This window comes from Cavia porcellus, unplaced genomic scaffold (assembly GCF_034190915.1).
Source record: "Cavia porcellus strain 051 isolate PalLab524CR breed Dunkin Hartley unplaced genomic scaffold, mCavPor4.1 scaffold_28, whole genome shotgun sequence".
Taxonomy (NCBI): Eukaryota; Metazoa; Chordata; class Mammalia; order Rodentia; family Caviidae; genus Cavia; species Cavia porcellus.
This window is the reverse complement of record NW_026947511.1, coordinates 21675784-21699599: the sequence shown is the minus strand read 5'-3', so window position 1 is coordinate 21699599 and position 23816 is coordinate 21675784. Positions and strand designations below refer to the sequence as shown.

The window sequence follows — 23816 nt, the reverse complement described above, 5'->3', positions numbered from 1 at the left end:
CTTATGAAACAGCTTTTTTACTTGTCTGCTAGGATACCACTTTGTTTCTTCTACTTCAGTGGTGGAGATACTTGGTGCATCGCCTTTACTCATTGCTCTTCAACTTAAATCTTAAAGGCAGAATTCTTGACAAGTGGTCTTCACTTAATTTTCTTTCATTAAATTTCATCTGTATACCCTAATTTATACCTCCAGTATCTACTTCTCTCCTTTCTTCAGGTTCATATGCCCAACTGCCAACTCAGTAGCACCTTACTATTAAAAGTACCAAATTTACTTACCTAAAACTAAATCCTTTCCCTGTATTCCTTTCTCAGTCTGTCAATGTGAAGTTGCATTTTTCTAGTTGTTTAGCACAAAAGGCTTAAAGATATCCTCAACTTTCATTTTTTTTTCATGTTTAATATTCACAATGAGTCAACTTTGAGAATGTACCAAGAAACCTACCGCTTCTTACCACCCACCTTGTCTAGGCCTGTATCAGCTCTGATCAATCGTAGTAGCTTCCCAGTTGGTTCTCCTTTTCACATTCCTGTGAATGCAGCCAGAGGGATCATTTAATTATAATACAAATCAGATCATAGCACATACCTCTGCTCAAAACCTGCAGTTTGCTTCACGTCTTACTCAGAATAAAATCCAGTGTTTTATTCATCAAACCTCATCAAAGGCCATAGGAGATTACATTGTATAGTGTCTTATCTCTTGATTGCCTTTTGGACTTCTCACATGACCCTTCCTTTTCCATAGTATTCCAGCCACTATGGCATCTTTGTTTGTCAGATGTACCTGGGGTGTGCTCACCTTAGCTTTTGTTTACTATCCTTTGCCTGAAATATTCTTCCTTCTGTTCTTCTCATGGCTTATTTCTTTCTTTTAGTTTTCTGCTTTTATGTATAGGACTTCCTTACCTTTACCCATCTGAAATAATACTTCTCCTATCCTTAATCAAGTTACCATGTTAAACATAGCCTCGTTGACCTGGTATACTGTTTTCTTTTTCTCACTTTGAAAAGAGCCCCTGACCCCTATTTTGCTTATTGTTGTAGTCTAGGTGCCTTAAAGCACTTTGCAAATGCAGGCAGTTCTACTTATTGTCAATAATCTTTTTCCTGAAAAACAATGCACTTTGCATTCAGCTAGTAGGGAACTATTTTCCATTGTCTTATATGGGGAAAAGTTATATTTCTACCAACTTAAAACACTCATTATTTTTCTTAACATGTTGGGTAATGCTTAGCATGCTGCACCTTGATACTGTACAACTAATATTACTAATTGGCAATTTGAGATACAGTAATAATAGCTCTTCCATTGTAATTATTGTTCCTAATTATTTTGAGTCTTTCTCCAGTTTCCTTTAATAGTTCTTCAACTTTATGTGCCAGTTTCCCAAAACTAATGTAACAATTATGTATAGCAAACATGTACTACTAAAAAATACATAGAAATAATAATTCCTCAAATTTGGGGGAACTGATTGTATACATACTAGCCAAAAATGAAAAGTAATTAATGAAAGGCTCTGTAGAAACTTGTTCTGGGTAAGTTACTAAAAATAGAAAATAACCCACTCTTAAGTATGGGGCTAGCCCCTCTCTTACATCTAGTGAGAGTGGTGATTTGCTTATACTTAGTGAATTTTTCCAAACGTCTATAATATTTATGTATGACTTTATATCAGTTGTTGAAAATGTAACTTGAATTTTACATATGCACTGTTTTGTTTAAAATGTCAGGTTGAGATTTAGAGACAGACATATAACTTTCCTTATATAAACATGATGTAAAACATTGTTTGTTGAGAAATATCCCTGGTGTGTAATGATTGTACACCAAAAATGAAGAGACATTCTCCAGCGGAGTACGTTCTATGGGATACACCTTTGTTTATTGAAAAAGTGCATGCACACATTGTGTGCTTACTAAATGCATGCATATTTTTGTTATAAAGATTTTATTAGGCTAAACATATCAATATATGCCTGTAATCCTACCCAGCAAGCTGAGGCAGAAGTATTACAAATTCAAGACTAATCAGGACAACTTAACTAGCAAGACCCTGTCTCAAAATAAAACTATTAAAAAGGGCTGAAGATGTAGCCCAATGATAGAATGCTTGCCTAGTATGTACAGGGTCCTGGACTCAATCCCCATTAATGTGAATAAAGAATAAAACATTAACAAGAAGCAAAAAAGGTTCATGAAACGTATTTCTGGCATAATTAAGAAAAATTCCCAACCATGTGTCATGCATACCTGTGATCCTAGCACTCAGGACGCTGAGACAGGAGGATCACCATGAATTTGAGGTAAGCCTGGTCTACATAGTGAGTTTAAGGCCAGCTTGCACTGCAAAATGTGACCTTGTCTTGAAAAACAAAACAAAACCCCCAGAAAAGAAACAAAAACAACAACAAAATTCCCATCAGTCTCGTCTCCAAAGTTTTTGTGTATCTATCTTTAACATTCCCTTTGATACTTTGAAATTTTACTGTTTTAGAAAATAATAAAACCATGGAACTTATGGAATAAAATTAAGATCGCTAGCACAAAAAATACAATTGGTACTGAGCAGAAATACATTTTTATCACTACAAAGTGTGAGGGTGTGAATTTATCACCAGAATATTTAGGTTTTTGAAGCGTGCTCCTCAGAGACACCTTCCTTGCTTCCTTGGCAAATGATACTTTGCACCACTAATAATGAGAAAGAAATATGTGTTAGCATACATATATCATATGTATAAATTTGAAGCTTTTTGTTCATCTCTGGGTGGATATTTAAGTTTTTCTACGTTTTGGTTATTGGGAACACACTGCTGTGTACATGAGGTACACATTTATTCTAGTCCCTACTTTCAGTTCTTTGGAGTATATAGGACAGAACATACTATAATTTGAATTTTTTGAAGAGCCACCATACTATTCTTCATAGCAACTCAGGTTTACATTTCTACTGGAAATGTACAGAGGCTTCAGTTTCTCCACATTCCTATTTGCTGTTTTTTGTTGTTTGCCTGTTTAGCGTGTTAGGTTTTTTCTTTTTATTAAAGCCATCCTGATGACATGAAGTGGTATCTTATTGTGCTTTGATTTGCATTTCAAATGACTAGTAATGTAGAACATGTTTTTGTTGGCTTTTTACATTTTGGAGAAATGTCTGTTCAAGTCTTTTGCCCATTTTTTAACCAGGTTGTTTATTTGATTTTTGAACATTAAATATTTTATGTAATAGCGAACATACAAAAATACTTAAAACATGTCTTCTTTCTTACTATTAGTGGTGTAAAGTATCACTTGCTAGCTCGTACTACCCTAACCTTGGAAAGTGCTGAGGATAGCTTCAAGACTCATAATCTGTATATTAACGGAAATGGTAAGTACATTATATATTTTACTGATGACATACATTATATCAATATATATGTGGTCATAACAGTAATTTTCTGATTTCAGTATGTTCCCTTTAAGTAGATATTGGCTTAGATAATGTAGACCTGAGTGATTCTCTGGGTTCCTTGAAATATATTTATCCTTTATCTTCAAAAAAGGAAAGTCTTTTCCTTTCTCTGTGCTGAGATTTGTTTACAAAGCTAACTTACTGAGATAGAGAGGTTTTGGGTATTTTTGAGTCCATCTTTGACTTGAAATTGACTTCACTCTTCTACCTAGAAATTAAAGAGCGATATCATTTTTAAATGTGAAATCTAGAAAGCCAATCCTTCTGTTGAGAGGAGGCAAAGTATATAAGAGAAGGTAGGACTAAATTTATTTTAACTCTTTTTCTCCCTGAATTATCATAAGTGCAGTTTTCCCAAAAGAATGTATAACAGAGTGGGAAAGGAGATTGAGTTATTGAGGCTTGTAAAACTTCACATGAAGACTTTGCCATATTAGTTTATCAGTGATGAGAAAAGTAATGTTGATAAAGCAGTTTAGAAATATGATTTAAAGGATACATTCTTACTTATTTTCTAAAGAGAAATACATAAAAATGTGTAGTAAATGTACTGTCTTACGATTTCTGTTGTAAAGATTGGTAACTAAGTGCTAGTAGAATTAGTGATTTTACAACGTTTTTAAAGTTCATAATAAAAAATCACATTAAAAATAGAGGAAAATTTATAAAATATAATTATACAGCTTAACAGTTATGAGGTGAATGTCTGCATAACAACCTCCCTGTCAAGAAATGGAACATTGCCAATGCCACTTTCCTTTAATTATTTGCCAGCTTTTATGGTATTTACTTTTCTTTATGGTTTTTGCCTCTTGTGCGTCCTCTAAATAATACAATTTAGTTTGGCTTGAACTTTATGTACATGGAATCATAGTATACCTCCCTAGTGATCTGATTTTTGTTCATCATTCACTATGTATTTTATTGCTTATAGCATTTCGTTGTATGATTATATCACTATTTCTCTTATACTGATTCAGTTATTTTGATAGTTGCAGGATTGTTCAGCTTTCCTATTTTTGGAGTCAGATTCATTAATTTAAATTTTCATAGATATGTTTCTACTTTATGTAATTTTGAAGTCTGTAAGCCTTAATTTGAAGGTTTATAAGTTCATTGTATCTTTGTATCTATTGAATTTCTGCAGTATCTGTAGCACTGTCTCTTCTGTATTACTGCAAGAGGCGTGATAATATCTGCTATAATTATAAAGTTTTCTACTCTTTTTACATCTGTTTTCACTATATGAGTCTTTGTTATTGATACAAATTTTTTTAAAGCATTGTCTCCCAATATAGCTCAGAATAGCCTTGAACTCATTATGTAGCCCAGGCTGACCTTGTACTTGGCAGCAATCCTCCTGCCTCAGTCTCCCAATTGCTGGAATTGCAGGTGTGTGCCACCCTACCTGGCTTATGTACACAGTTTTTAAATCATATGTTTTTGTCTGTTCTTTAACTCAAACCATCTTTTTTGTATTATAGATCTACTTCTTCAAACAACGTTAGACTGGCTTTTAATTTTTGTAGAATTTGAAGATTATGGCATTTTTACTGGAGCTTTTAGTCCATCTGTATGCAAGATCATATGTCTATAGGGTCTTGTTTATATCTACCATGATTACTTGTGTTATAGTTGTCATGTTTACCTATATACTGTGGTTATCTTTTTTATGGAATTGTTTTTTTTCTTTTTAAGGATTCATTACTTTTATCATGTCACTTTTTTCCTGTCCAAAAGTTATCCATTCTTTTTAGCATTTTTTGAAATTGTCTCTAATAATTCATTGCATTCATCATACTAAACTGTTAAAATTCCCCTCAACTCTTTAATTTTCCTTTTTTTAGACAGCAGGAAGACTGTAGAACTGTTAAACTCTACTTCTCTAATCTATAGTTACTTGGTGTATAATACTACTTACTTCTACATAGTAATTTGTACATTTAATATTTATTTAGATAATAACATACATTTAATATTTAAGTTTACCTACATGTTTCTGTATACTAGTTTCTTCTACCTTGCATTTAACATCATTTTCCTTCTTCAAATATCATTAGATTATACTTTGAATAAGATCTTTTAGTATCAAACATCTTTGATACTTTTTTAACCTGAAAATGGTTTTATTTTGCTCTATTTTTTACAGTGTAGAGGAATTTTACTTTTGAGTATTGTCTTACTTTTCTTGTGGCTGAGATAAAATACCTAACACCAAAAGTTAAAGGAGGAAAGGTTTATTTGGCTCACTGTAGAGGTTTAAGTCCATAATCGGCTGACTACAAGGAAGGGTGGCACATACCAGAAGGGCAACTGTTCATGGCAGCCAAAGACAGCAAAAGCAATAAGAGAGGGAGAGACACACCTCTTTCATTCACTTATAGTATATGTAGGCTACCCGCCCTAGGGCAAGTATAGCACTCTTAATTCCAGCATTGGACCATGAATCAATCACAAACTCTAGATTCAGCCCCCTCTGAAAAAGTCCATTCCCCATAACCACATGAGGCTTTGTGGAACATCCAGACACAAACTGTAACAAGTATTAAATATATAGTTCCAATATTTTCTTAGTGGTTGTTCAGAATCTTTTGTCAGTGGGTCACCTCTGTGAAAGTAATCTTTTATTTTTCTGTTTGCCTTTGATTTTCTGAAGTTTCATTGTGATATAATGAAGTGTAATATTTGTTTATTCATGTGCTTGAGACTAGTTGAAGTTCTTTAAATTGGTAATTGATAATGTTTTATCAGTTTGGACAAAAATCTCACATCTATTCTGAGAGCCCTTCCTCCATTCTCTTGTCTCTAGTTCCTTTTTTTCCCCTTTTCCTCACTATCCTCTATGCTTCTGTCTTGGTTATTTTTCTCTTGCTGCTGAGACAAAATACCTGACACTCAAAATGAAAGAAGGAAACATTTATTTATCATATCGTTTTTTGGAGGTTTCAGTCCATACTCGGCTGGTTCTAAGTCAGGGTCGCATAACTGAGGGCCAACAGTTCATCACAGCTGCAAAGCAACAAGAGGGAAAAGGGCAAAAGGGGAGAACACACCTCATTCCTTCCCTTGTATTGTATGCTGGTTACCTGCCTCTGGGTAGTGCAGCACTCATACCGCCAATCCCAGTGCTAGACAATGAACCAATTGCAAATGCTAGGCTCAGTCACTTTGGAAAGGCCCACACTTTATGAACTACTTCCATCTCTTTGTCTTTTTTGGTATTTCTCTGGATGTTTTTATGACTTGTCTTTTTCCATTTTGCTTATTCTTTCTACAGCTTTATCTGATCTGCTGCTAAATCCATCCACCAGAGTTTTTGTTTCTATTTGACTTTTATGTCTGCTATGTTATTTTCTGTACCATCTGTACATTAATGTTTCATATTTTATTTAAGTGGTGTAATGGTTTCATTGTAAGTTTCTAATAATTTCAACATTAAAATTTTTCTAGTCTTTTTTTTTTTTTTTGACTAGTTCTGGCACATGAGATCACGTTTCCTTCTTATATATCTGGTTACCTTTGTGTGCTTGTCAATATAATTGAAATTTACAAGTAGAACCAGATTGGTGTTTCGAAAGTGCACCTGAAGGGTCTGTTGATCTATTCCCACTCTATCCAGTGATCCAGCCTGAGTTTCTCTGGCTGCTATGAACCCTCAGGCAGTAGGAATCTGGTTTAATTCTAGTTTGGTTTAATTCTAGTTCAACCACTAGTTGCTGATTATTCTTTGGGGGTAGGAGCACATTATAAGGAGAATCTCCAGTTAAGCTGCTTACACTGTGCAAACCTGGAATTTGATTTCTGCTGCTGATTCTGTGAGATCATTAAGTCTTAAAATCAAATTTTCTTTGATTGGTAAATATACTGATTAAAAATACAATTTCTGTGCTCACTTTACTTTCTGGTTCTCTTTTGTCTTTCAGTTTGTCTTGGTAACTCCTTATAGTCTAATAAACAAAAATTATAACTTATTTTATTTGGCAGTTTTAGTAGTTTGCAGTGGGAAGATTGATCTGAATGCTCTAACCTTCCATTATGCAGAACCTAAAGTCTATAACAGTTTGCATTATCAATTTTACCTAACAAGACTTTTTCATTACCTTATTTGGGTCATTTCTCTGGATATACTACTATATGCCAAGTGCTTATACTGTGTCAGAAATTGCCTTAAACACTTATAAAGCAATTTTCATTTATTCTGTTATACCGCAAGATGTAAATATATGGAGGCACTATAATGAAGTGATAAGTAAGAAAACGTACTGTGAAGCAACCAGTCACGGATTCATATTCTAGTTCTCCCTGCTAGCTGCTCTGTGACTTTGTAAGGTTTTCATTTTATTATCATTTGCATTTTATAAATGGTAAAGTACATTTTAGAGGCGGGAAGGATGCTAGGTCATATAGTCAGTGAGCGGCTGAGGTCAGCTGCAAACACAGTCAAGGAAGGCTGTGTTTCTCCTGCCAAGCTCTATTATAGGGACAGTCACTGTAAAGGTACCCAAAGACCAGGTACTGTGATATGTAAAGATAGTGGAACTGATAACAGACCCTGTTCTTTCAATCAGGTCACTGAAAGTAGGAATAATATTCATAAAGTATTGGTTTTGGAAGACATAACCTCGGTTGTCATCAGTATACTATAAGATAGACTAGATTCTTCAAGAAAGTATTGGTGGCCAAGTAAATAGGAAACTATATAGTGAAACTGTCCAGAGAAACAGTTAGTGTGTATGAAAGACTGAAAAGAACTGTACTGAAAACAATAAAACTCAAAAAGCCTGTTGACTTTGGAACATGCAGATTCCACAGAACAAATGTTAAGAAACACTAGGCTATTGACCTATTTTAATGTAATAGTTATATTCTTGAAAGTATATATAAATTAAACTCATAAATTGATTACATTTTGAAATGAAGAAAACTTAGTATTAAATGTGTGAGGCAAATGTAATAATCACTACACTATGGAAACAACTTAGTATTAAAATAAGATTTTATATAGAAAAATGTGACCTAATTTATTCATTAAATGTAAATTTATATATTTGTATGGTAGGTTTTCCTAAATAAACTTAGGCCCAAATACGGTAAATTACCAAGTACTATAAAATTAAGAGATGTGAAGCCTGCCACAGTCATCCCTACCTAGCTGTGTAGCAGTAGGACTTTGCTCTGACCTGGCAGGGCCCCACCCCGCATCCTGAAACAGCCCAGGGTTGTCACTCAGTCCTGGATGGGTCCCACCCATTGACTTTCAGGTAGCTGGGGGCTGTCACATGTGAGCTGAAACAGCGATTCCTACCAAGCTTGCAGCCGGGGGACTTTGCTTGGAACCTGGTACAACCCTGCCCAGTGTTCTCAAACAGTCCGAGACTTGTGGGTCATCATTCAGGTGCTGGCTGGGCCACCCAGCAACACCAAGGTAGCTGGGAGCTGTCACGTGTTGAGCAGCATGAGCTGAAGTCCTCCACAGTGAACTCCACCTAGTCGTGTAACCTTAGTATGTTGCTCCGAACATGGCCGGGCCCCTTCAGAGACGCCCAAGAAGCTGGGGAGCATTGGTGTGTCATGTGGCATGAGCTGAAGGCCTGCTCAGTGTAATCTACATACCGTTCAGCCTTAGTATCTCACTAAGAACCTGATAGAGCCCTGCCAAGTGACCTCAAGCAGCCAGGGAGCTTTCGTGAGCCACATGAGGTGTGCTGACAGTCCACCCAGTGTACATCCTTCTAGCTGGGGAGTCTTTTAGTGCCACCAGGAACCCAGTAAGGACAGCCTAATATCCCCCACTCAACTGTTTTAAAATAATAAGGAATCTGGAAATTCATATACCTGAAACTTCTGAAATGATAGCAACTGAAGTAAAGAAGCAACTCCATGAAGCTGTAAAGGAATTCAGATCAGAAATCTCCCAGGTAAAAAAAGAAATTATAAACATAATAAAAGAAATGCTGAACATATCTAAAGAACATATAGCTTAAAAAATTGAAGAGCACTGTAAAATGATGCAAGCCTTGCATGAACAATATAAGAAAGCAAATAAGAAAGCAATAGAATGCATGAAACAGATTCAAGGAGATATCCAAGAAATCAAAAATTCCATCAAAAGTTGGCAAAACTGCCTAAATGAATGTAAAGATAAACTTTCAGACCTAGAAAACAAGATTGTAATGAGTGAACGACAAAGGGAAGATCTTATAAAAATAACAAGGAATCAGAGCTGGGGATTTAGCTCAGCCGCGTAAGAACCTGCTTTACAAGCAGGCAGTCATGAGTTCGATCCCTGGTACTGATAAAAAAATAACAAGGAATCTGGAAATAACAGTTCAACAGCTGCAAGATGATGCAAACAAAAACAATATATAAGATTCATAGGTATAGGGGCTGGAGATTTAGCTCAGCAGCATAAGCACCTGCTTTGCAAGCAGGCATTCGTGAGTTTGATCCCTGGTACCGATAAAAAACGAAAAAGACAAAAAAAAAAAAAATAGATTCATAGGTATAAGTGAAAAAGAAGTGTCAACACAAATGATATCAAAAGACTTTTTATAGATGTGATAGCAGAAAATTTCCTAAACATGAGAAAGGAAACATATACAGATAAGTGAACAATATAGAACTCCAGTTAGCCATAGCCAAAATAAATCTATACCCAGGCATATAAAATCAACATTGCAGAAATTCAACACAAGATCAGAATATTAAGAGTTGTTAGAGAAAAGAGTCAGATTACCTATAAAGGAAAGCCTATCAGAATCACAGCAGACTTCTCAACACAAACAATGAAGTCAAGAAGAGCATGGAGTGAAGAATTTCAAATCCTAAAAGAAAATGACTTCCAACCCAGATTGCTATACCCTGCAAAACTGTCCTTTAAAATTGATGGAAAGATAAGATTCTTCCATGACAAAGAATAGCTGAAGAACTTCATGACCAGCAAATCAACCTTGCAAAGAATACTGAAAGATTATTCTAGGGAGACATGAAAATAACTGTGATTCCAAGAATACCAACAGAAAAAAGCTGCTAAGCAGAGCAGACAGTTGAAGAGAGGAGAAATGTAAAGAACCAACAACAGAAAGATAACATGTCAACATTATATATATTAATATATATCAATTATAACCATTAATGTAAATGACCTCAATTCACCAATTAAAAAACACAGACTGGCAGAATGGATCCAGAAACAGCATCCAGCCATATGTTGTATACAACAAAAGCATCTACCTCAAAAGGAAGTTCATAGACTGAAAGTCAAAGGATGGAAAACAATACTTCATGCAACAGGAACAACAACAACAAAAAGCAGGGTAGCTGTACTGTTTGCAGAGACTCTGAACTTCAAACCAAGAATGATCAGAAAAGATAAAGAAGGTCACTACATAATAGTTAAAGGAAAACTTCAAGAGGAAAAGATAACAATTCAAAATATATATGCACCAAATATGGGAGAACCCAGCTGTGTAAAACAAACATTAATAGAAATGAAAAATAAGCAATAACACAACTATAACTGGAGATCTTAACACCCCTTTGACATAAAGAAACAGGCCAACTAGACAGAAAGTCAGCACAGAAATATCAGAATTGAATCAAACTTGTGAACAAATGAATTTAGGTAGAAGCTTATGGAGTGTTCCACCCAACATCATTAGAATATACATTCTTCTCAGCTTCACATGGGACATTCTCTAAAATAGACCATAAACAGCCCATAGAATATGCTTAAGTAAATGCAAAAGAATTGAAGTTATTCTATGCATATTATCTGATCATAGTGCTATCAAACTGGAAATTAATGTCGAAGAAACTGTAAAACTGTGAAACACATGGAAATTAAATAATACATTCCTGAACAATCAGTGGGTCCAGAAGAAATTAATATCTACAAGTAAACAAAAATATAAATACAAATTGCTAGAGCCTGTGAGATGCATGAAAGAAGTCCTTAGCGGGAAATTTATTGTGATGAGCTCCCACATCAGGAAAACAGAATGAACATAAATAAACAACCTGATGTTACACCTTAGACATCTAAAAAAAGAAGAGCAAGTCAAGCCCAAAGCCAACAGAAAGGAGTGCTCATTTGGCAGCACACATACAAAAGAAAGGAGGAAATTACAAGGATCAGAGTAGAAATCAAAGCAATAGAGACTAAGAAAACAATACAAAGAACTAGTGAATCAAAGGGTTGGTTATCTTAAAGAATAAATAAAAGTGATAAGCCTTTAGCCAACCTTATTTTAAAAAGGAAAGAAAAAACTTAAATTCATGTAATAAGGAATGAAAAGGGTGAAATCACTACAGACCCTTTGGAAATACAGAAGATCATAAATACTTCAAAAACCTTTACTACCATAGGTTTGATAACACAGAAGAAATGACAGATTGCTTGAAACATACAAATTATCAAAGCTGAATCAAGAAGATGTAAAACTGCTGAATAACCCAATTTAAGTTAATGAAATTGAAAATGTAATTAGAACCTTACCAACAAAGAAAAGCCCAGGTCCTGATGGATTCACAGCTGAATTTTGTAAGAAGTTCAAGGAAGACTTAATGCTAATACTCCTCAAATCATCAATGGAATTTAAAGGGAAGCAGTTCTTCCTAACTCATACCTGGAAGCAAGTATTACCCTAATACCAAAACCAGAGAAAGACCCAAACAAAAAAGAGAACTACAGGCCAATCTCCCTAATGACCGTAAATGCAAAAATCCTGAATAAAATACTGGCAAACAGAATGCAACAAGTTATCAAGATTATATACCACAACCAAGAATTCAGGGATGGTTCAACATACGCAAAGCAATAAGCATAATACATCGCACCAATAGAGCCAAAGGTAATAATCACCATTTAAATAGATGTAAGAAGAGCTTTTGATGAAGTCCAATATGTTTCATGATAAGAACCCTACAGAAAATCAGAATAGATAGTCTCTACCCCAAGCTGATAAAAGACAGCTATAACAAAACAACAGCCAGCATCATATTAAATGGTCAGAAACTGAAAGCTTTCACTCTAAAATCAGAAACAAAACAAGGCTGTCCACTATCACCACTCCTATTTAATACAGTGCTGGAAATATTAGAGCAACTAAACAAGAGAGAGCAATAAAAAGAATAAAGTAGGAAAAAAAGAGGTTAAACTATCATCATTTGCAGGTGACATGATACTCTACATAGAAGATCCCCAAAACTCCATTGAAAGACTTCTGGATATAATAACTAAATTTAGAAATGTAGCTGGATACAAAATCAACACTCAAAAATCAATAGAATTCCTGTACACAAACAATAAACATATTGAGAGAGAAATAAGAGGAACCACACCCTTCACAATAGCATCCAAAAGAACAAAATACTAAGGAATCAATCTAACAAAGGAAGTAAAGATATATTCAGTGAAAATTGAAGTACTTTGAAAAAACAAGTCAAAGAGGATCTCAGAAAATCAATATGCATTCCTTGTTCATGGACAGGAAAAACAAACGTGAAAATAGCCATTTTCCCAAAATTGGTTGTATAGATGTAATGCAATTCCGATAAAAATACCATTAGCATCAGATCTAGCAAAATCATTCCTAAAATTCATCTGGAATCAGAAGAGGCCTAGAAATAGCAAAGGCAATTCTGGGCAACAAAGGCAAGGTAGGAGACATCACAATCCCTTCTTGAAGTTATACTACAAAGCTACTGTGATATAATCAGCATGGTACGGGAATAAAAACAGAACTGAAGATCAATGAAATAGATTAGAAGACACAACCACAACTCCCAACAAACTCAGCCATCTTATCTTTGACAGAGGGACCAAACACATTTACTGGGAGAAAGGTAGGTTCTTTCCTAAATGGTGCTGGACAGACTGGCTTTTCTTATGCCAAAAACTAAAACTAGACCATTCCTATCACCATGCACTAAAATAAAATCAAAATAGGTCAAAGACCTAAATATTAAAACAGAAACATTAAAATACTGGAAGACAGGCAGAAATCTTGAAGACATAGATGTTGAAAGAATTCATGAAAATCAAACTACAGGAAATACTTCCCAGAATCAACAACGGGGGTCTTGTCTTATTAAAATGTTTGCATGTTAGATCTCCAACAGAGTGAAAAGAAAACTCACAAATTGGGAAAATATCTTAGTCAACTGTCCCTCAGATAAAGAACTTAAAAAAATCAAGCCTCTGAAATTCAAAACCCCAATCCAGAAATGGGCATCTGAGATGAATACACACCTCTCAGATGAAGAAATACAAATGGCAAATAAATATATTGAAAAAATGTTCCACATCATTGGTCATTAGAAAAATGCAAATTAAAACAACACTGAGATTCCACCTCACTCCAGAAAGAAGAGCCAGGATCAAGAAAACTACCAATAACAAATGCTGGAGAGGCTGTGGGGAAAAAGGAATACTTTTGCATTGTTGGTAGAAGTGTGGAATGGTGCAGCCACTGTGGAAATCAGTGTGGAAGTTCCTCAAAAAGCTGGGATTGGAGGTACCATTTGACCCAGCTATTCCACTTCTGGGCATATTTCCAGAAGAACTGAAAACATCGTGCCACAATGATATAAGTGCACCCATGTTTATAACAGCACAGTTTGTAATAACTAAATCTTGGAAACAATCCAATGCCCATCATCTGAGGAATTGATAAAAAAGATGTGGTATTTTTATACAGTGGAATATTACTTAGCTATAAAGACCACATTGAAGCTTTTGTTGGTAAATGGAAGCTACTTGAGACCACACTGGTAAGTGAAGTAAATCAAACTCAAATGTGTAAATACTATATTTTTTCCCTAGTGTAAAAAACTGAGAGTAAGATACAAAATCTTCAGTAAATATTGTGAAAGGGTAAGGAGCTTCTCAAAGAGGAAAAAGTAACTCAGGCATGGAAAAGGAGAAAAGAAGGAAGAGAAAAGAAATAAGATATAAATTTGTATATATACACTTAAGTCTAGTAAGATGATTGTACTACTAATTCTATTAGTTCTTGGAACCAAACAGTTAACATCTGTAGGATTAGATCAATTTTTCATAATTGTATCTGGTAATTTGAGTAAGACTTTTGAAGGTTAATGCAAAACAACAAAATTCGTTATGTTTCTACCACCTTGTTTTGAAAGTCTACATTGTTACTGTATTGGGCTTTTAGTTACAGTTATTTATTTGTTGTTTTGTTTTTCCCTCTAATACAGAAAGGATAGATATACATGTTTAGACATATATAAGCCTAGAACTTCACCTAAAGGGTTTACAAGAATTGATTTTTATTATATGTGATAGTATGAGCAACTATCCTGAAAAAATGAGACATCATAGTAGCCATTGATGATTTCCTGTCATTTTGTTTTGAAGTCCAGTAATGCTTTTACTCTTGGTTTTGATTGGTTTTAGTCTGTTTTTAATTATTTGATCTCAATATATATGAAGATATGGACAGTTATTTTGAAGAAAACAAGAGGCATTATGGTAGCCATTATTGATTTCCTAGTGTCTGGTCTGGAAAGCCCTTAAGGCTCTCATTATTTTGTTTTGATTGCTTTTATACTATTTTGATTTGTATTAACTTATTGTGTGTGAAGGTACGAACAGCTATTTGGAAGAAAACAAGAGACATTATGGTAGCCACTGTTAATTTCCTGCTGTCTTGTTCTGAAATCCTGTGTTATTTGCACTGTTTTGCTTTGCTCTGTTCTGTTTTGTTTTATTCGCTTTAAAATTTAGAGGTGATACAAAGGTTTTTAAAATTGTAACTCAATTTTCTTAGTGTTGCTTGAAGGACAGCCCAAATAGTGTCTTAAGGTTTGTATTTGTCAAAAAAATTTTATAATGTTTATCAGATAATATAACTACATCATGAAGATTGCCTTGTACATATCAGAACTGTTCTCTGGTTTCTTTCTCCATCCTGTGGTTTTTGTTATCATCTTTGTCAACTTTTTTTTGTTCTCCATTTGAAACTATAAATAAATGAGATAAAGTCTTTAAATAATGAAAAGCCAAACTGTTCTTTCATTTCTTATTTCATTTCATCTTGTCCTTATACCTCCCTTGGTTAGAAAAAGAGGAAGTATTTCATTAACGTGTTGTTCAAAGACTGGGAGGTAAGACTGAAAAATGGAAAGGGTGTGGTTTGGGGAGCGAGACAGTGCTGAATACGAAATTAGAAGCATCTGTTATGTGTGAGGCACATAGTGAATATCATGTATACATTATCTTTTTTTGGTCATCATAGCAACCCACCTCTTAATATAGAAAATTTTAAATGAAAAATTGACATTCAGATATATGACATGAGTAATGAAGATGCCATACTTTTTATTAGAAGTATAGAGAAGCTGTTATTTTATTGCACAGTGGGTCCCAACCTATAAAGAAACCTAGATTAGAAGTAACGTGGTTGCAGGGCTGTGGACCAAGGAATTCTGCGTCCAATATCTAAAGGACTGCAGGTGGAAGGGCTTACTTTCTTTTGCTTGTCATGAAATCTGAACTTATTTTACCAGAGAAACACATTGTCACTTGGGGTGTTTATGTTCAGATATGTTATTGGCTGCACAAATGTTAGGGTCTGTTCTGGGGATCTGATCATTTATATTTTGTTTCTTTAGGAAGTGCATTCAAAATTAAAATAACTTACAAATATTTAGAACATAAAGCATTTATAAATCTGAGATTTCTTATATAAATTTCTGATGTATTGCTCAGGTGCATGCCCTTTGTAGAATTTTTATTTCATTTTCTGCCTATTTTAGAAAAGTGGCTCTATTTTAGTTTGCATTTCGAGTCATTGTATTTAATTTTCCCAGATCAACTCTTTATTTGTAAAAAACAACAGTTTTAACCATGTATTAGTAAAAAGTTTCAATACTTCTAGAAAATTTGTTATATACTATTCTAAGTAGAATTTAGGTAAGTTATTTAAAAAGTGTTTTATTTTACTTTATACTTTTCATTTAAGGTGTTCTTTTTCCTTTAACTGATACCTTAAATCTTTACTGTCTTGTGTTTTATATAAATAACTTTTCATCAAAAATGTGTCTTCCAGAGTAACTAAGGCTTTGAGGCAAATAATAATTATAGCCAACAGCTAGTCATTTTATGGGTGCTACCAATGGGAGTGTAGTGGAAACTTTAAAATAATCCTTTCTGTATGGACCAGTGTGAACTGAAGGCCATATATTGGATTTTATTTGTAATCTGATACACAGAATAAATTATTCAGTGTTTGCCTTCCATGTAATATAGAGGACATAAATACACTTGGTCACTAGATTGAGGGAATGTCATAGTGATTTTTTTGAAAGAACTTTTTAAAATGTGTAAGTTGAATGTCAAGCTCTTTTTCCCCAAAAAAGATATAATAGAAAATTGCTTACCTGTTGTTTGATAACCCCTAATTCTGTTAGTGCATATTAACCATTACCAAGTCTTTTACCTTTATCATAACTACTGAACTCAGGAAATGAGTATCAGTAGATTATTACTGTCTCATTCTCAGACCTTACTCATGTTGTCCATTTTTTCAATGAAATGATCTCTCAGTGCATTTAATTATCACGTGGTTTTAGCTTCCTTCAGCCTAGACAGTGTTAGTCCTTCTCTGACTTTCCTGACCTTGACATTTTTAATCATTAGACTTTATTTCATTAAAGGGTTCTCAATTTGGATTTGTCTCATATTTCTTGGGAATTTGTCTCATATTTCTTTTCAGAATCTGCATCTTAGGCACTGATGCTCTGTTCTCATTGCATCCTATCAGGTGGCATATAATTTTGACTCACCCACATATTAATTATGTGCCATTTTGATTTCTTGACTAAATCTGCCAAGCTGCTCTACTGTAAAATTACTCTTTTGTTTTCTACTATGCAATTAATACATATTTTGTGGATTGAATAGGGTATTTTAAAACTGTGCAAGTATGTGTTTCTTATTAGATTTCTAAACTATGCATTTATATTTTTCCGTTTTTATTCATTGTATTATCTGTTAATATCATTGATTATTTTGGGTTCAGATTGTCCTAAATGCAGCCAGTAGGTACTCATTCCACAGGACTTCTCTGTCTTTTTTACATTATTCTTGAGCATTTCCTTGCTCTACGTCATACCAAAGTATTTCAGCTCATCATACACTTTCCCTGTCCCATCCCAGAATCAGCTGTTTTTCCAGGATCCCTGGTTACCTTCTCACTTGACTTAGGTGCTAACATTGCACTGTCACCCATTTGGGGGTGGCTTCCCAACTGCCCTCAGTCTGATTGCTACAGCAGAGTGTGGCCACTCTTCTTATTCTACTTGGGTCTCGACACCTCTCTTCAAACAGCTCTTGTACATGGAGGCACTCCACACTCTGCTGGGGCCCTTTTTCCTGCACCATCTCCTTTATGCTGCTATTTCAGATGGACAGTCCTCACATGTTTGCTCAAAGTAGTGTCCCAAGCCTATGAATGTCCTATGAGCCTATCTAGGCTCTGTGACACATTGTGCTAGGAACCCTCCTCATCACCCTCCTTGTCCTCCTTTGCTCCAACGTTCATTGCAAGCACAGGTCCCTTTCCCAAACTCCTGCACAGATGTTCATCCTGTGGGCCATACCTAGTATAATGACTATTGGAAGGGGAAGAGAAAGGACCAGAAAGGATTATTAATTTATCTTGAGTTGGCTAAAATAATATTTTACTTAGAGGGTCACTTTGCTAATTTTGATAATGAAAACCAAGCAAAAAGTAGAATCTGACAAATCACTTTATTAGAATTTTTGTTAAATGAAATTACTTATATTCCTTGAGCATCTCCATTGAATAATTACTTTTAAAATCAAATTAAATGAGCCAGACGTGGTGGTGCATGCCTATAATCCTAGCACTCAGTTGAGACCTTGTCTCAAAAGCCAAACAAAACAGATTTCAGCCATTAAACTTAAGGGTTTAGTATCATGTGGTGTCTACTTTTTCATATTTGATTTTGTCATTAAACATGATAGTGGCATTTGAACAGGTAAATATTTATATGAAAAAAATATTAAAGTATGTTGTAAATAGTAAATTGTGAAAAGAAAGTTGCAAAATGCATAATGACATTAAATAAACATATATTTGTAACTTGATTATTTTTCTTTCTCCTTTAAATAGAGGAGTCTTCATTTTGGCTTCCCTTATATGGCAACATGTGCTGCCGATTAGTCGCCCAGCCAGCTTGTATGGCTGAGGATGCATTTGCAGGATTTCTTAATCAGCAGGTTAGCAGACTTTAAATATCTTACGATTTTAGCTCCAATCAAGATCTTAATGTACAGGCAGCTAGTTGTTTGACCTTATACCGAGAAACCTTTTTTAAATGTTAATTTTTTAAATGTTATTAGACACTGTGGGATGCTAGGAAAAGATGGATGGCAAGGGGAAGGTCTGGTGCAGTTTAGATGGATCGGGATCTGCTCTCCAGGTTCCTGGTCCAACAGTAGCTGTATTATTGGACCTCTTTGTGGAAAATGACAACGCTGTACAACAACTTTCACATAAAGGCCCTTCTGGCAGACAGCTTCTGGCACAATCCAGGTAGCTGGGCTTCTGAAGCTGCCTCTGTGCAACCTACTCCTGATTTATTTATAGCCTTAGTTATTTATATTCAGTAAATAATTAATTGTGGGCTTCAGTGAATCAATAGCTTTTTCTAAAAGATTCCATTAAGCGAAAGAAAATTTGCATTCTTATCAGGTAGTCAACATTTTCTAATGTTCTGAGAACAGTAAGGGAAAATTACATTTTCAACATTGGGAGTTATTTTTATAATTTTCCTGAGTCATTTGATGAATTGCTATGGAATTCTGAACAGTAATTTTTTAATAGGCTAGCTTTTCTAAAAGCTGCGTTGATTTATGATGTGTGTAATTTATGTGGTAATCATTAGCTTCAGTTTGCTTAGTACTTTTTGAAAATTTCTAACTTTTTTTCTCTGATATGAACTTACTGTTAGATGTTAAGCAGATAAACTTATTCTGTAGCACATTAGTGGGTAATTCTATCACGTTTTAAAAATTCTTAAAATCTATTTGACTTTGATAGCTTAAGTATTGCATTGAATTTGGAGTTAGTGATAATGACTTAAAATTGATAGCTTCTTGATTTTTTTCCAGCAAATGATAGATGGTCTAACTGTTTGGAGAAGGCTGTACTGTATTTTGAGAGGGGGTAAACTGTATTGCTTTTATAGTCCAGAAGAAATTGAAGCTAAAGTGGAACCCACCTTGATAGTGCCCATTCATAAGGTAAATGAAATGCTATTTTCTATGTACAGATAACAGCACTTTATGATATTTGTTCCTGTCTATTCTTTTCAAGTTGCCATTTTATAAAGAATCTCTAAAAACAGGATAGATCTTAAAGATAATTTAATCTTTTCTCATTTTTTTTCATTACAGCATTTCCTATAAAGGAACTACTGTGTATTTCCTTAGAAGAGCCCACAATAATGGAAGTCCATACTAATATATAGGGCTTAAATCAGAGGATGTCACTCCACACTTAGAATATATTTACATTTTTCACAAAAATATTTTACTAACAATGATATAAATATAAATTGTTAACCCATGTCACACCGATGTTCTTTGTAGTTAATATTCAAATGAACCCATGAAAAGACATTCCTGAGTATTTCTTCAGATTTCTTATGGAATTGATGGTTAGTTGTCCAACCTCTGACAGGAAAGGAAAGTCTGAACGTTCATGTAGAGTGCTTGAATAGTTTCACTCCTCTTAAAAAATAGTACTTACTGCCTAGAGAATCCATTAACTAATTGTATTAATGCTTCTCACAGATTTGATACAAATGAGGCTTGGGAAATTTATCAGTTTTTTCACCCAAAAATCTTTTGGAAGACTTTTAAGATAAGATTCACTTAGTGTATTTTATCCCAGTGTTTTAAATTTATTTTCATATATTGTCCCAGGCTAATGTTTTTGTTAGAGTTTTTCTTCCCCTCCTTTTTATAGTACTCCTATTCCAGAATAATGATATTTCTAGAGCAAAATCCAGTGTTTTCTGCCTGCAGACCACACTTTGTGTCTAGTTGTTTTAACTGCATGCCTTTGGAGTGGTTCCACTGATGGAGTGTATGATAAAGTGTGAACTATCACATCTGTTAACTATTCTACATTGTTTGATATTTTCTTTTACAAAAAAAACAATCAAGTCATATTGCAGTTTTATTCTTGGAAACATGTGGGTACCAGTCTTACGCTATGTATGGACTTGACTTTAGTTTCATAATCCTTTCCAATAATAACATCTTTGTCTATTCTGTCTACATTGCATTTTACCTACAGGAAATCTTTTACTGAGACCTTTTACCTGTTTTGTTTATCAAAGGCTTAGTAAAATTCTTTAAATAATATGAATAAATTCTTTAAATAATATGAATAAATAATACCTGAGTATGATAATATAGTGAATTTAATTTTGGCTTATAAAATTTTAAGAAATGTATAGTTTTATTACTGAAAAATTAATATATTTCCATTACTTGTCAACATTTATTTTATTTTGTTTTATGTTTTATTTTTCTATATCTTAGTCTTTTTTTTTTTGGTCTTTTTCTTTTTTATTGGTACCAGGGATCGAACTCACGACTTACCTGCTTGCAAGGCAGGCGCTTATGCCGCTGAGCTAAATCCTGAAGCCTCTATATCTTAGTCTTTTGAAAACTTCAGTATATAAAAGGATGGAACAGAATAATAAACATCTTTATACCATTTACCTGATTTTTAGGGCTGTTAACATTTTCTCATGTTTTTGTCTCTAATTTTTTTTCAGAATTATTTGGAAACCAGTTGTAAACACTATAGCTCTTTGAATGTTTCAGCATGTTTCTCCTAAAACCAAGGACCATTTTCTTCATAACCATAATACTGTTATCTTGCTGAGGAAGTTTATTGATATATTACCTAAAATACAGAGTAAATTTCTCTAATTATCCTCAAAAATGCTTTTTTCTGATTATTTGTTTGTTTTAGAATCCATGACCACCATGTCTGTTTCCTTTTTTCTAAATTGTGTTCTTCATGTCTGGTTTTGTTTGGGTCTTTCTTGGCACTGACACTTTTTAAAATCCCCGATCAATTTTTTCTCTTGGAATATATGGACTAATTGTTTCACTAGATTCAGGTTAAATAATTTTGGCGAGATTTCTCCCATATGTGATTATGTGTCTAACTTGTTTTTATGTTTTTGCTAAATAACTAGGTCGTTAAAAGTAGTTTCTACTTATTGTTTCCTACTTGTTGTACCATAGAATATGAATAGTCATAAGCCAAATTAAAATGTATGCTAAACAAATGATAATTTTAAGGTCATTTCCTTTCTTTGAAGACAGTTTTCATGCTATTCCATCACATGTATCTCAGGACAGGCCAAACAGGCCTGGCATTCCTGTTTTACTGGTATGTTATTTCTGTTTAACAAGTGAAGACACTAACTCAGCTAGAACTTGCCAAACTGGCAAGGAAAATTGGGTGACTCACTGTTTTCCTTATGGGTCAGGAAAAAGAAGATAAAAATTCATAGACTGTTCTGTTTCTTCACAGACATACTGCTAGACTTGATTTAGAAGGCAAAATTAGACATTTTCCTGTATCCTTATACCCTGTTCAGTCAATTTTAAAAGTCAGAAATGGCAGTAAAATGAGATTCTGAGCTTGAAGCTACAATAAACCTCTAAGTGATCACTTAGGCATATATTGAATCTTTATCGTTTAAATTTAGGAGAACACTTACAATGAAACTCCTTTGTTATTATGCCATCACACCTGTGTTTCTAGCCTATGATAAGGATATATTTCCAGAGTACTCATAATAGTATTTATGTAACCTGACTAAATTGACCATATTTTTTAATTGATTTATTTTTTCCTAGCAGTAATAAAGGCTGATGGTCAGCAAGTAATGGATTCTATAGTCAATCAGTGCCATTATTAAAATAACTAAAATCAACATACTAGAAATTTCTGTGCTTATGCCACAATTGACTCTCTCATATTCACAGGAAAATTATTAATTTAGCAGTTTATGTTGACCTGGCCTAGACTTGGGGACAACATAGATCATATTGGACCCTGAAAACTAATGCTTTAATTGCCTCTCCCCACAGTATGTGACTTTTGTCTATAGTACAAAAGAGTTTTAGAACCTAAACATTAGGTAAGGGCTACATTTGGAAAAATCAATGTAATTTAATTACTGATCTCAGAGTTGAAACTGATGACAAAATCTTCTATTTCTTGCTTTATTAATATTGTCATCTTAATTTTCTCTAGTACTGCTTTCTGACCTTTTTCTCTTTAGAAACTCTTTTTCAGTTCCTGCTTCCTCTTCAGAATTCTTTTAAATCCCTCCTTTATAGTATATGTCATTGATCTCCATACTCAAAGAAGTCACTATCTCTGTTAAGAACTACGTCTATTAATTTGTATTTATTTTTCTCAGCTTATAAAATGATTCAAATTTACAGAATAATTGAAAAATAAAAAAGCTACACTGGTCACCCATATACCCACCACCAACTTTAATAGTATTCTCTTTATGTATGTCTGTATTTTCTGCTGATCTGTATAAACATTATGACACCTGATCCTTGAATACTTCAACATGAAACACTTAAAAAGAAGTCTCTTATGTATGTAATTATATTATTGTTATAATTAATAATTTCTTATATTAGTTAATTTATAGTCCATATTCAAATTACCTCAGTGCTCCCAAAATGTCCTTTCAACTTTTCAGTCTAGGATAAAAAGGCACATGATATCAGGTTGTCTCACTGTTGATGATGCCATCTTTCTAGCATAGAATTTCCTTTTTACAATTAGCAGGTATTCAGTGAGGTGGTACCATCACACCATGTGTTATCTTAATAATTTTTCATAAAATTGTTTTAGCAGCTTATGATTTTCTTTATCTTAACTGGTTGTAATATTGGAGATTCTGCATAATTTCCCATATTGTCCTTCCTACTCTTCTAAATATACCTGACATTCTTTTGGAAAGAAAGACAAAAACATAGGCCAGGGATTTTGCTCAGTAGCTTTAAGTGCCTGCCTAGCAAGTGCAAGCTCATGAGTTTGATCCCCAGTACCCTCCCAAAAAAAAAAAAAAAAAAGAAATTTATAGATTAAGTCCATCTTGAAAAGGCTGGATAAATATGCAGTATCTTCTTTACTAATTTCTGAGTACAGACTTGGTGTTAGGTGTTGGTATTGTACTGGCATTGATAATATGTATGGGAGATGGAAACATGCTCTTCCTCCTTTCTTCCCCCAACCACCTTCTT

At 34.0% G+C, this 23816-nt stretch overlaps 1 protein-coding gene across 1 annotated transcript in view; it reads left to right on the top strand.

Annotated features, from left to right (window-relative positions):
* Positions 1 to 23816, top strand: part of Rtkn2 (rhotekin 2) — a 78495-nt gene that overhangs the window by 36959 nt on the left and 17720 nt on the right. Inside the window, exons 7-9 of the mRNA XM_013156990.3 lie at positions 3285 to 3379; positions 18625 to 18731; positions 19626 to 19757. Of these exons, the coding sequence (XP_013012444.2) occupies positions 3285 to 3379; positions 18625 to 18731; positions 19626 to 19757 (334 nt within the window). The remainder of the gene's footprint in view (positions 1 to 3284; positions 3380 to 18624; positions 18732 to 19625; positions 19758 to 23816) is intronic.